The sequence below is a fragment of the Coenobita brevimanus genome, chromosome 50, assembly GCF_032717465.1.
Source record: "Coenobita brevimanus isolate Jiangsu-jjx chromosome 50, ASM3271746v2, whole genome shotgun sequence".
NCBI lineage: Eukaryota > Metazoa > Arthropoda > Malacostraca > Decapoda > Coenobitidae > Coenobita > Coenobita brevimanus.
Window position 1 is genome coordinate 54,170,729 of NC_137003.1, and position 13,070 is coordinate 54,183,798.

The 13,070-nt window shown below is 40.9% G+C and overlaps 1 protein-coding gene across 1 annotated transcript in view; it reads left to right on the forward strand.

Annotated features, from left to right (window-relative positions):
* The window catches only part of LOC145399798 (uncharacterized), a 662,740-nt gene extending 662,473 nt beyond the window's left edge, over window positions 1-267 (forward strand). The window contains exon 26 of the mRNA XM_080272347.1: window positions 195-267. Coding sequence (XP_080128473.1) covers window positions 195-267 — 73 coding nt within the window. The remainder of the gene's footprint in view (window positions 1-194) is intronic.
* Window positions 268-13,070: the final 12,803 nt, after the last annotated feature.

Consider the following 13,070-nt stretch of genomic DNA (forward strand, 5'->3'; position numbering starts at 1 on the left):
GCTCCTCCTTTCCCCCCTTCAACCACCACCTCGTCTCCTTCCCCTGCCTCAGGGCCTGCTCTTTTCTCATCTTCTCCCAGCAACCCCTCTTCTTCCCCTGCCCCTGGCTCCCCTCTTTTCACACCCTCCCCCAATGCCCCTTCCTCCACACAGCAACATACCTCCAGTGAAGCACATTCTGTGCCAGATACAACTGCCCCGCACAAAGCTAATGACACAAGGATGAGAGAGATCCTACTCAATGACGCATCAGTCGAGGCATCGTGAGTGTATTATTGATATATTTGCACTCTGCTGGAGTTCTTGTAGTTCATATTAATTAAGAAAGCAGCAGGATTCCAACAAATACTTGACGTTAAGAAAATTGAGATTGTTAGTTTTTTGTACTTTAGATTTATAATACTAGAAGTTATCACAGCAACTTATGATGTAGTTTTACTGGAAGATAATGTATGTAGTCCTGTCTGTCATATGTTCACCGGTTTTAATGTTGTGCTAGTGTATGTTCATTTTTTTACAGTATCTCTTAGCCAGCTTAGCCAGAAGCATTAGGTATGATTCAGTAATAACAGAGTAATTATTATCTTAACATCACTAAGTGTTTTTTCTTTAATTCAGTGTCTAATATCCTACTGAAATGTTTATTTTTCAAGAAGTGAAATATACTTTTAAAATGTTAAAGAAATAAAAATGTTTAGATGCCTAGATGCAGTGCATGGATCTAGGTGACAAGAAAACTTGTATATTATTGTACAGTACATTTCTTTCCATCTCACAAATAAAGTTAGCATTTTATATTACAGTAGTGGCTTGTCTGATGTTCTATATTATTTTGATGTATCTCCACAAAATGAGTAATATGCTTGTACCCAACAGTTTGTCAAGAGCAAAACCTTTTCACCATCTTGCTTTTTTTCAAAGTGTATAGTACTGTAGTTTCTGATGCACTTAAAATAATTCCCCCCCCCCCTCCTGTGATTTTGTAGTGACCTTTAACAAAGTTGACCTCAGACCCCTTATTCTTGTAGTAATATTCACTTTCTTTATGTCTAAATATTTTCAGGGACGTATGAGAGTGGCCATGGTCGTCCCGGGATAAGGGATGGATGACTGCACATACCCTGGCCACCACATCTACACCCTAGACCTGTCTCGACCCTGCCTTACCACACCCCTGCATCACATCAAAACACACCTTGGCATCTCTCATTCCTGCCTCACTAGACCTCTGCCTTAACATATCGTAGACTGCAGTTATCAGCTGCTTCATTGAGTCTTAATGTCTCATTTCATATTTCCTCCTCTGCCTCCTCCTCTATACCCCTTTAACTCTGTACAGGCCTAACAACCCACCTCATCCCAGGTGTACTGTGGCATCTTCTCAGTCCATCTTACCAAACCCAGTCCCTTTGCACCTCTGCCTCACCACCCAGATGCTGCCTTACTTGTGTGGTGCCTGGCAGTGCAAGGATTGGAAGCTAAACTTCAGTGAAACTAAATGTGACAGTGTTGAAGCTTCCTTGGCTTCAGTGGCTCAAGTGATGCAGAATGTATGTGGTTGTTGAAAAACCTGACTTTGTTGCTGAAGCACTTTATTTTTTCTCATGCTTCAGATTTGAACAACGAAAGCATGTTTGAAACTTCCGGCTGGTGTGAGGTCAAGGTGTATTTTTGTGGCCTAAGATGTCAGGACAAACTTTTGAGTACATAGTTCTCACACTGACAGAACTTTGGTGTATACTCTACTGACCTTCACCGCTGCTTGTTTGTTTGTGAATCCCAACCCCAGTTTTTCCACAGTTGTTATGTGGTCTGTGAATTGAACTCACATTTTGAAGGTTCATGTGACTCTCTACCTACCGTGTGGCCCCCAATGTTTTTGTACTGTACATTCCATCCCTTGGCATGGCTACGTTTCTACGACTCTTTGCCTGGTAACATTCCAGTTGCGTATCCAGGTACCTCTATCCACAGTTATGTGTGGATTTTGTAAAATATGATTGGTACCAGTCAAGTTATTGATGAATATAATAATATATCTATATATACACATGCATGTGTTTGTATATATACATATATGTATCAACAGTGAACCTTTGTGAATTTTAAATATTTTTATATCTCTCACCATCTTCAAAGCTGCAACCTAGTCCTAGATATCATAGTCTTGTTACTATTAATGGAAATAATGTTGAAATTTTTCTAGGTATTTCTAGAGAATAATGTACAGTCTATTTTATATTGTCCTTATATCTCAATATATTGTAAACTAGATGCGCATAGTTCCTTCAATAAATATATGTAACCGGTCATGAAACACTCCACATCAGAACAGGTACAGGCACTGTGGGTGATGCAGGTGACAAAACAGCACTGAAAAGGGTTCACTTGCCGAGGCCCTAAAGCAGCCTCTTCCCAGTGACTCGGTGATATCGCTGCACCTCGAAGTTTGAGCAATAACTGGAGTAATGAAGCTGGTGCTTTTTTTTTTTTTTTCTCTCTTTTTTTTTTTTTTAATATTGAATTTAGAAAATGAGCTTCCATAAAGCTTGTTTGCTTTTTTTTTTTTTTTTCTTTCCAAAGCAAGTCTCATGGCAGTTCATTCTGAAGCTCACCACCACCACCACCACCACCACCACTACTACCACTGTTATTCTCACATTCCATTTGTTATTCTTTGTTCAGAAGCAAATTTATTAGTACAGTATGTTAGACTAGCCAGTCCCAAAATAATTTGTGTATTCAAGTTTGGTATTAATAATTCTAGTGGATGCTCTTGCTGGCTTAGTTCCTGCCTTGGCCGTGAAAAGTGGCTAACGATGTTCTCAAAATATTCGTATCATCATATCAGTCAAAGCCTTTCTAAAAATTGCTGTATATATTGAGTGTGACAATCTATTTCACTATCTTATACACATATAGTTGCTGTAGTTTAAAGTAAATTAAATAGCTAAATTAATCAAGCAGAGATAGTAAGTTTTCATGTAGTTTTGGAAGAGCAGTGAAAAAGTACTGTAATATTGAACCCAAACCTAGACTTCTTTGTGAGTGACAGTTGTCTTTTGTGTTGGACCTCTGTTGAGCTCCTTGGTGCACTTCTTGTGAGACAGCATCATTCATCAGCTTCTCCACTTACTCTTGTCAAAGTGAGAGAGCATAGCATGCACAAAATGCAACTTCCTGTGCAATAGTTCTTTGTTTCTCAACCAAGTTAGTGAGATATAAACTATACTGTACTGCCTTGTGTGAGCACTAACAAGCATGGGTACAAAATTGCTGCTAGTTTGTACTCGTATACCAATGCTTCCAGTGCCACACTTTGATAACATTTACTGTTTTGGGGATGTGTACATAGAATTTCATGCCGTTACTTTGACGGAGTCTTATAATCCTACACTTTTATATGCGAGTTAAAACACTAAAATAAGCAATCACAAATATATACAGTAATGCATTTTTGTATGAGGTAAAACATTACCAGTGAACTCTAGGTGATGCCTAACATTTAGATGACAGTTCTTTGTACGAGTATCAGGATCTGGTAGATCTCGTATAACCTGCGTCAGTTGAGCTGCCTCACGTGAGCATTTTGAGGGATGGCTCGCACCTCTCTCTGGAAACTTCAGGTACAGAGTTTTACAGTGGAGCGCTGGGTCCCGAGTGCTGTGTCAGACGGCTGCACCCGCGTCCCTACCTAGTCACGTGTCTTTTTCTGGGGAGACAAAAGACACCTTGACCGCCACGAGACGTTTTTGGTTTACGTGCAGCCCCTCGGAACTGAACGCCAAGGTATTTGCACTTTGGATACAACTGAATGCAACATAGATACAATTAATTACAACATAGATCAAGTAAATGCAACATAGATAAAACCAAGCACAATACATGTTACAGCAAAACACAGCATGAACACAAAATGCAACATACATTTGCCACTACCCACATTGTGAATGCAACTGACTGCAATGCTATATTTATGTTACTGAGTGTGATATGATGCTCAGATAGCATAATTTGATCTCTCAAGGCAAGTTGAATTTATCCAGTTTTTCAGTACACTACATTCCGGATGGTCTGATGCAGAGAACACGCAATTTCTCACAACTTACAATTTCTTCCTAACCACAGCACACTTAGCATGAATCACACTCCATACTCGTGGCATTATTAGGAATACCAAACAACCTGAGGGTTTATGTAGGTGTAAACCTGACTTGACACTGTTTATTGGGGGGAATCCAATTATATAATATGTAAAATAAAACCACACACCATCATCACTACATATGAAACAACTGATATTGCAAAACTTGATTCTCTTGACCAAATAAAAGTTTAGACAGGTGTAGACCTAATATTTACATCAATGCCTTATGCTCCATGTCTTAAGGTTTATCTGTAATAAGGTTGATTGATATTATTTCAGTTCTTTGTTTTATTTTTGTGTTGTTTGTGACCCGTAGCCACCATGAAAAAGTACTGTGATTATACAATTTATGATGGTCTTTTTAAAAGGTGTTGATGTACTTAAGAGTGTTGTTCCATTCGCCTGTGAAAACCATGGTATTATTTGAGATAGTTATTTTCTCAAAAGAAGAGATATATAGGCTTATTCGTTCTCTATTATTATACTGTATACTTGTACAAAACACTTTAAATTGTACAGGGAAGATATTCTGTGGAACTAGTGTTATGCAATTTCTTCTTGTACACATGACTAAGGGTCATATTGGAAGTGGCTTTGGGGATTTTGTAGCACTTCTGTCTCAGTTATTTATCATGCACATTATACCTTAGTCTCTTGTTTGTTTTAATGTTGTTGATGCAAGTTGTATTGATATTAAAATGACAAATAACATGTAAGAGAATTTTAAGGTGCAATATGCAAAAATAAATTACTATGAAGAGATTCTGCAGTGCCTCCTGTGCCACCAAAAATATGGTCCTTGTTCTCACGATTTTCCTGCTGTTGTACAGTGTTCTTCATGCAATTTCCAACTGTTATATCAAAGACCATTTTTTTTTGCGTATGGTTTATTTATTTCCTTAATAGGATAAGTTTATTATAGTTACGCAAATAATAAATGTATAGTATTGGCTGTTTCTGTTTCAGACCTCATGATATTTCTAGTTTCTGAGAAGAGAAACATGCAGAGGCTGTGGTCTTTCAATAGAGAACAGGGTGTCCATGCAATGGGAACACAATTTGAGTTCATTTACCCTGCATTCCATTCACCCCTGCAGTAAGATAACATGTTTTTATTCTGTTCATGCTGCCCCCTAAGGATCATACTCAGTTCAGGAGCGAGAGAGAGAAAAAAGAAGGGTCTGACTGATCTGGTTTGTAATAAGTCTCTTCAGTAAAACTGTCACACTGTAGATAGAGTAAATTTTTAAGGAATTGTGCTGAAAGAGACTCTGTACTGTACTGGTAGTGAGGTGGTCAGTGAGAGCAATTTCATTCTGAAGAGGAGGAATGTATCAGCATCACAGCCTACTACAGTATATTAATTGTGTTGTGGTAGGTGGAGGCGCTCGCCATCCACTCACTTGATGTAGTGCTGCTCTTGGGTGTTTGCCCTTTCCTCTCCTACATCTTTGTTTCCTTCCATCCTCTTGTCTTTCTTTTCTTCATTCTTTCCTCTTCATTCTGCCTGTGGGTGACTTTACACTCCCTCTTCTGTCTTTCTTTCCTTCATTCTTTCCTCTTCTGCCTGTGAGAGACTCTACACTTAGTGACAAGCCAAATGGTTTCTTGTACACCTACCTGGAAACCATTTACTACGCTGGGTGATAACCACATAACCAAATTCCAGCACCTGGTGGTTTAGTGGGTAATTATGGCACTCCAGTCGGATTGAGCCGGTGATGATTTATATTCAAGAGGTGGTTGGGGTTTATTGCTTTTATAATGCCACTCAGGGATGAGTGAGGCTGGTCACTCTCATCTTAAATGTCAGGATCAACTTGCCTAGCCCCGGGGACCTACGCTCCACATGGGGCAACGTAGGATTGGATGATGGATGGGTGGACATAAAGATATTGGTGGTAGGTGGTGGCGACCATCATCCACTCACGATGTAGTGCTGCCTGCTTCTTGTTTCACCTTTCTCATTCTTTTTCTGTGTGTGCCCTCCTATCATCCTCTTTCTTCCATCATTCCCTTCACTTTTTGCTACCTTCTTTCCCTTTCAGGTGGCTTTACATTAAGTGACAAGCCTAATGGTTTCCCGTAAGCCAGGAAACCATTTACAGACAGTGCTGGGTGATACCCATATAACCAACCCATACATGTTCCCTACGTGTCAACAAGTGGGTTGGCGGAGGGTTGGTGCCCCTCCCTGTAAAACAACTAACTCAAAGACAAATGGCCACCTCTTACAGGATCATGGCATCTGGTTGTCAATAGAGATAGACCAAGACAAGGATATGAAATAACTGTTGTTCTAATATTTGAGCTGGCTTTTCAAGTACCTGTATAGAGTCAGTCGGCTGAGTTTTAGGCAGATGTACATGAAGTGCATCTGTCAGAAAAAAAAAAAAAATGTGCGAATGGAGCCAGGATATCAGGGTCTTGAATGGTGTGTAAATGAGCATCCAGCCCATTTCACTGTGCATGTTGTTAACAGTTCTCCTTTTTTCATGCTTTTTCTTTCATTTTATGGACCCTACCTAATCCTGTCCAGTGGCGAGAAGAAAAAGGGTCATGATGTTGATTTAAATTTGAGCTATAGTAATTTTATTTTCGGCTGCTTCAAAGCTGGGTCTTAGATGACTTAACGTCAAAGAGATTTCAGTTTCCTCTGAGTGGAAAAAATTAATACTGCTGAAGAGGATCCATAAAGCTGGGCACAGGAGATAAAGAGAGCATAATAAAAGAAAGGGGTTCAGATTTTTGTGGTAGGTGGGGGCACTCACCATCCACTCACTTGATGCAGTGCTGCTCTCAGGTGTCTGCCCTTTCCTCCCCTCCATCCTTCTTTCCTTCCATACTCTTCTGTCTTTCTTTTGTTCATTCTTTCTTCTTCTTTCTGCCTACGGGTGACTTTACACTCCCTCTTCTGTCTTTCTTTCCTTCATTCTTTCCTCTTCGTTCTGCCTGTGGGTGACTCTACACTGAGTGACAAGCCAAATGGTTTCCTAGACACCAGGAAACCATTTACTATGCTAAGTGGTAACCATATAACCAAATTTTGGCACCTGGTGGTCTAGTGGGTAATTATGGCGCTCCACTCGGATTGGGCCGGTGAAGGTTTTTATCCAAGGGGTGGTTGGGGTTAATTGCTCACGTAATGCCACTCAGGGATGGGTAAAGCTGGTTACTCTCATCTTAAATGTCAGGACCAACTTGCCTAACCCAGGGCTCCTACGCTTCTCATGGGGCAACATAGGATTGGATGATGGATGGATGGATGGTTCAGATTTTTTATGTAAAAAATTGATGTAATCCAAACATAGAGCATTATAACAACTGGCTACAGCTTTGGTAGAGTCTGCAGGCTACTTTTACACTAACAAGAAGGTAATTAATACATGGCAGGTATGATGTATGCAGTTGCTCAGCCTCTGCATGCTAGTAAGGAAAAGGAAGGAGTGCTCTGGGCAACAGGTGGTTCAACATCTGCAATATCATCATTGTCTTAACTCAGTTTTCTTTCTTAGAGATGGGGTTAGAGGAATAGTATATTGTTAAAAAATTAGCTGGACACAGGTCAATTAAGTCATACAATTTAAAAGCTTATGGTAGATCATCAGGTGCAACTTGTAAAATAAATATCACAGGACTGGAGAAAATGGTCTAGCAGTTACAGCTGGTACAAGTTGTTGAACAAAAATAATGTAAGTTAATATTGTCAGAACAGTGAAGCATGTTAATACTGTCAGAACCATGGAGCGAAACTGCTACTGATAAATAAAAAAAAAAATCATTGAAATATTGGACATGAACAGAAATGAAAGCTTTGAGTAATATAGCACACTAAAGAAAAAGTTCTATTTAAAAATTTACTTGTCTGTGTGAGATCGCAGTATTGTGGAGAGATTAATGAAGGGTGATTAAAAAAAAAAAAAAATGGAGGAATGTGAGACCATGGATTGAGACTGCAGGATGATTTTGGGGAAGTAGAAAGAGGTATGGTGAAGAGATGAGGAAGGCTGGGAGGAATATGGGGATATGACTGGAAGAATTCACAAGGAAGAGAGGGATATTCCGTATATGAAGACGTGAAGGATGGGAAGTGCCGAAGTGGAGGGAAATTTGGAGGGTGGTAGAACTACGGTAGGGGAGAAGTGGGGGATGAAGCGGAAATACAGCAACAATAAACTTACAGAACTATAAACTGAGAAAAACAAAGCAATGTTTTAAATATAATGACATATTAACCCGGTAATAATCTGAATCTTGTAAAAGAACCAGCAGTCGCCGATAAGCTTCTTGCTCTCGGGCACCTTCGGATTCGGTTCAGACGCCACAGTTCACACGCTTTCTTTTAAAAATTTTGCCTAATTATTTATATTTTAATTTAAAAAAAAAGCAGCATTAGAAAACAGTACAACACCGGCTTTTTGTATATGCATAAAGTAAAATAACAAAGTCAAAGCCGACTTTAGCGCGACTCGAGCCTCGACGTCATCGCATCGCATAGTTGGTCTCGGTCAAACGTAAGTGCTAGCTCTCTGTTTTATTCAGTAAATTGTATCTTCCATGGTATATTAGCGAGACTTTGGTGATATGTAGTGATACATAAGTCGTCCGGGATATGCTGTGAGTGGTAGACAGATGGCAGTAGAGTAAATTTGAATTGTAAATACGTTATGAAACCCGGTACCCTTTCGACTCGAGGTGATTTTAAACGTGTACACGTGTGGCGTGGGCCTATTGGCGAGCCAAGCTCGGCCCTACCCACTGGCCCTACACCAGAAGAAGTAGGGCATAAGTATACTGTGCTTTAGTGAAGAAGTTTGTTGGTTTTAGAAAGACTAGTAGTGACGGCGAACCGTGCAGCAACCAGATGAATACGTTAGTACTAAGATTATTACTTAAGTAATGAAGCGATTTATGAACTGAATATAAGTTTTGAAAGTTCCTGACTCCAAGGGCATATAGCCCTGAAACTGGGCAGTACTACATTGGGAAGATGGCACAATGACCGACATATTTCAGTGTTTTTAAATCCTAGCTAGGCCTGATCGTGGACAGCTGGACCTCTGCGGAGTATTTGGTTATCAGATTTCTTGGTCCGTTGGGTGGAGGCATCAGGCCAAAACTGTATTTCAAACTTTTTCACTTCGTTCCCCATTTGCGGGGATCTTATCCTCGTGCCCCCCTTCAGTTTTCTCTCGAGCCCCTCACAAAAAATAATGAAAATTACTGCTTTATCTCCATTTTAATGCATTCAGCTATCATTCAGAATGCATTTTTTGATACGTATCAGTGGTATGGATGACACATTCGTTTTCAGTCAGTCGACTGATTGGAGGTTGGGTTCTGAGAGGGTCGCTTTCACGATATATTTATTTGTTTGCATCTCGAAGAAGAATCTCCCAAACATGTTAAGCATCATAGCGACTGGAACCACTTTAAAAAAAAAAAAAAAAAAAAAATGCACAACCCCAGTGAAAAATAGTCCTGTACATAGAGCAGCAACGTCAGCGAGTTTGAAGTTATAATAGTGTATTTACAATTTACGAACATTTTCCTTTGAATGGTGACCCACGTGAGCGGAGTCTTCCGTGTGGTCCGCTGTGAGGTAAACAAACTTAAATGTCCCGCACATCCACGTGGTCGGTATGTATATATAGCACGCAGTTAAATGTCCCATGAATCCAAAGAAAGTGGTTGAGGAGGCGAAGGCGAAGACAGGAGGAAGCAGCTCCCGTGAGAAGAGTGGAGAAATTGCAAGATAGTGAGAAGAGGACAGAGTATAAGAGCATAGTGGAAGAAAGACTGGGAAGGTATGAGCTAGAGCAGATGGAAGGGGTGGAAGACGTATGTAAGATATTCACGGAAGAGATAAGCGCAGCGTGTGAGGCGGTTTGTGGAGTGAGGAGGAGATGCAAGGGTGTGCAAGGAACAGCATGGTGGAATGATGAGGTGAAACGAGCTGTGGAACAAAAGAAGAAGGCATATGGTGAATGGTTGGCGAGTAGAGGTAGGGGAGAAGATGAGAGAGAGAAGAGAGAGGTATATGTGAGCAGGAGAAGGGAGGTTAAGAGACTGGTGAAGGAGAGTAAGAAGAAAGTGGATGAAGAGTTTGGGAGGAATCTGAGTGTGAAATGGAGGGAGAGTAAGAAATTGTTTTGGAAGGAGGTAAAGAAAGTAAGGCAGTGTGAAAGGGGAAATAGTAGGGGAGTGAAAGATAGGAATAATAGATTGTTGGTGGAGAAGAGAGAGAAATTGAGGAGATGGAAGGAGCACTTTGAGGATTTGTTGAATGTAGAGAGTGAGAGCAGTGTGAGTATAAGTGGTTGGGGAATGGCTGGGAGAAGAAGAGATGAGAGGAGGGAGGAAGAGATCAGTAGGTCAGAAGTAGTGGAAGCGATGAAGAAGATTAAGCTGGGAAAGGCCCCAGGAATTGATGGAGTGTGTGGTGAAATGCTTAGGTATGGGGGTGAGATTGTTGTGGAGTGGATATGGAAGTTGTGTAGATTGGCTTGGGAAGAGGGAAGGGTTCCAGAGGACTGGAAATCAGGTATAATTGTTCCTCTGTACAAAGGAAAAGGGGAGAGAGAAGTATGTGGTAACCATAGGGGTATTTGCCTTCTTAGTGTGACTGGTAAAATATATGGTAGAATACTCATTGATAGGGTTAGGCATATGACAGAGGAGCTAGTTGGAGAAGAACAAGGGGGATTTAGGAAGGAAAAGGGTGTGTAGATCAGATATTTGTTCTAAGATGTTTAGTGGAAAAGTATCTAGAGAAGGGAAGGAAAGTGTACGCTGCCTTCATGGACTTGGAGAAAGCTTATGACAGAATAGATAGGAAAGGTATGTGGAAGGTATTAAGAATATATGGAGTGGAGGGGAAATTGTTGAGTGCTGTGAAGAGTATGTACGAGGGAGCTAGGGCTACGGTGCGAGTGGATGGTGAGCTGAGTGAGTTCTTTGATCTCAATGTGGGACTGAAACAGGGGTGTGTAATGTCTCCATGGCTGTTTAATATATATATGGATGGGGTCGTAAAGGAGGTACAAGGTAGGGCAGTGGATGTGGGGGTGGCCCTAATGAATGAGGGTGAGATTTGGAAGCTTCCGGTGTTGCTGTTTGCTGATGATACAGTATTGTTGAGTGAAGATGAATGGGAGTTGCAAGGTTTGGTGAATGAATTTGGGACAGTGTGTAGGAGGAGGAAGCTGAAAGTTAATGTAAACAAAAGTAAAGTTATGGTGTTTGAGAGGAATGAAGTCACAGAGTGTGCAGTGAGGTTGGATGGTGAGGATATGGAGAATGTGAGTGCATTCAAGTACTTGGGTAGTGTGATGAGTAAGGATGGAACTTTATAGGGATGAAGTACGTGAAAGGGTACAGCAGGGAAGGAAGGCTGTTGGCACACTGAAAGCAGTGATGAGAAATAGGGAGGTGAGTATGGAAGTTAAGAAGTCACTGCATGATGGTATTGTGATCCCTACCCTGACGTATGGAAGCGAGGCGTGGACCTTGCAAGAGGGGAACAAGTCAAGAGTGAGAGCAGTGGAAATGAGTTACTTGAGAGGAGCATGTGGGAGGACATGGAGGGACAGGTTGACGAATGAAGAAGTGAAGGAACGTTGTGGGGTAGATGTGGATGTGGTTGAAAAGATTAGGAGAAATACACTGAGGTGGTTTGGACATGTGGAGAGGATGGAGAATGAAAGACTGACTAAGAGGGTGTATGTAGGTGAGGTGGAGGGAGGGAGAGGGAGGGGTAGACCGAGGATGAGGTGGAGGGATGGAGTTGAGAGGTATGTGAGGGAGGGGGGGGTGAGTTGGGGGGAGGGGAGTCAAATGGTGGGTGACAGAGTGACTTGGAGGCGTTTTGTCTGCGGCCACCCTTTGCGGGATTAGGGCGTCGGGCTATAGATAGATAGATAGATAGTTAAATGTCCCATGAATCCACGTGGTCCCCTGGGATCGCATTAAGGAAACCGTAGTGTACCAATTACTTAAATATTTACTTCAGCATTTTTTCTCTGCCCTTATTAACTGGCATATATTGCATACGTGTTTTTATTTCATGCACTTCTCATCTGGCTTCTCTCAACATACTCTCCATTCCCACCCTATATCGTAGTCGAAGTGAATGTTTTTGTTCACATGCTGGGTTGTTCTTGACACAGTTATTTTCACCAGAATTTGCAGCTTTACCGTATGGCAAAACTTGTTTTCAGTTCGCGAATAATGGGAATTGTACGAATGTAGAAGATGCTCTCAAGAGGCCGGATATTTAGACCACGACTGTCCGTCTACCGACAGTTGTATCTTAATAGCGAATGTTATTGCTGTCCGCTCCACTGATATTTAAAACGTTTCAGCGGCCGTCTTGTATTGTTATAATACTGTACAATAATTATAACAGGGCGTCATAACGAAAACAACCCCGAAAAAAAAAACTTAAAACTGTAGAGCGAGATTATGTATACGAATACCTCCTTCCCTTTCAGTAGTTTTATATACTGTATTATTTTTGCCACCATTAGATTATTTTTGTCAGTTTAGGGGGCATTTTGAGTAGGGGAGGGGTTAATGAAGGCTACGTCTAACCCCTCCATTTTGAAGAATAAAATCATGTTGTGGCACCACTAATACAGTATAAATTGTGTCATTGAAGAAGTGATTAACGTATTTAATACGATTTTTAGTTTTATTTTTTTATTGCTCCAAACGATTTTATTTTGATTAGGGTGATTTTTTTAAAACTGGGAGCGGGTTGACTTTCATTAACCCCTTCACTACTGGGGGGCTCTCGTAAGGTGAATCAAATAATCTGTTCCATGACTACCTTACTAGAGAGTCCTCGGGCATGTAGGCAAGTGACCCATGTATACCATCAGTCATCATTGTGTTGGCACGTGTGATTTTCGAGCATGTTACT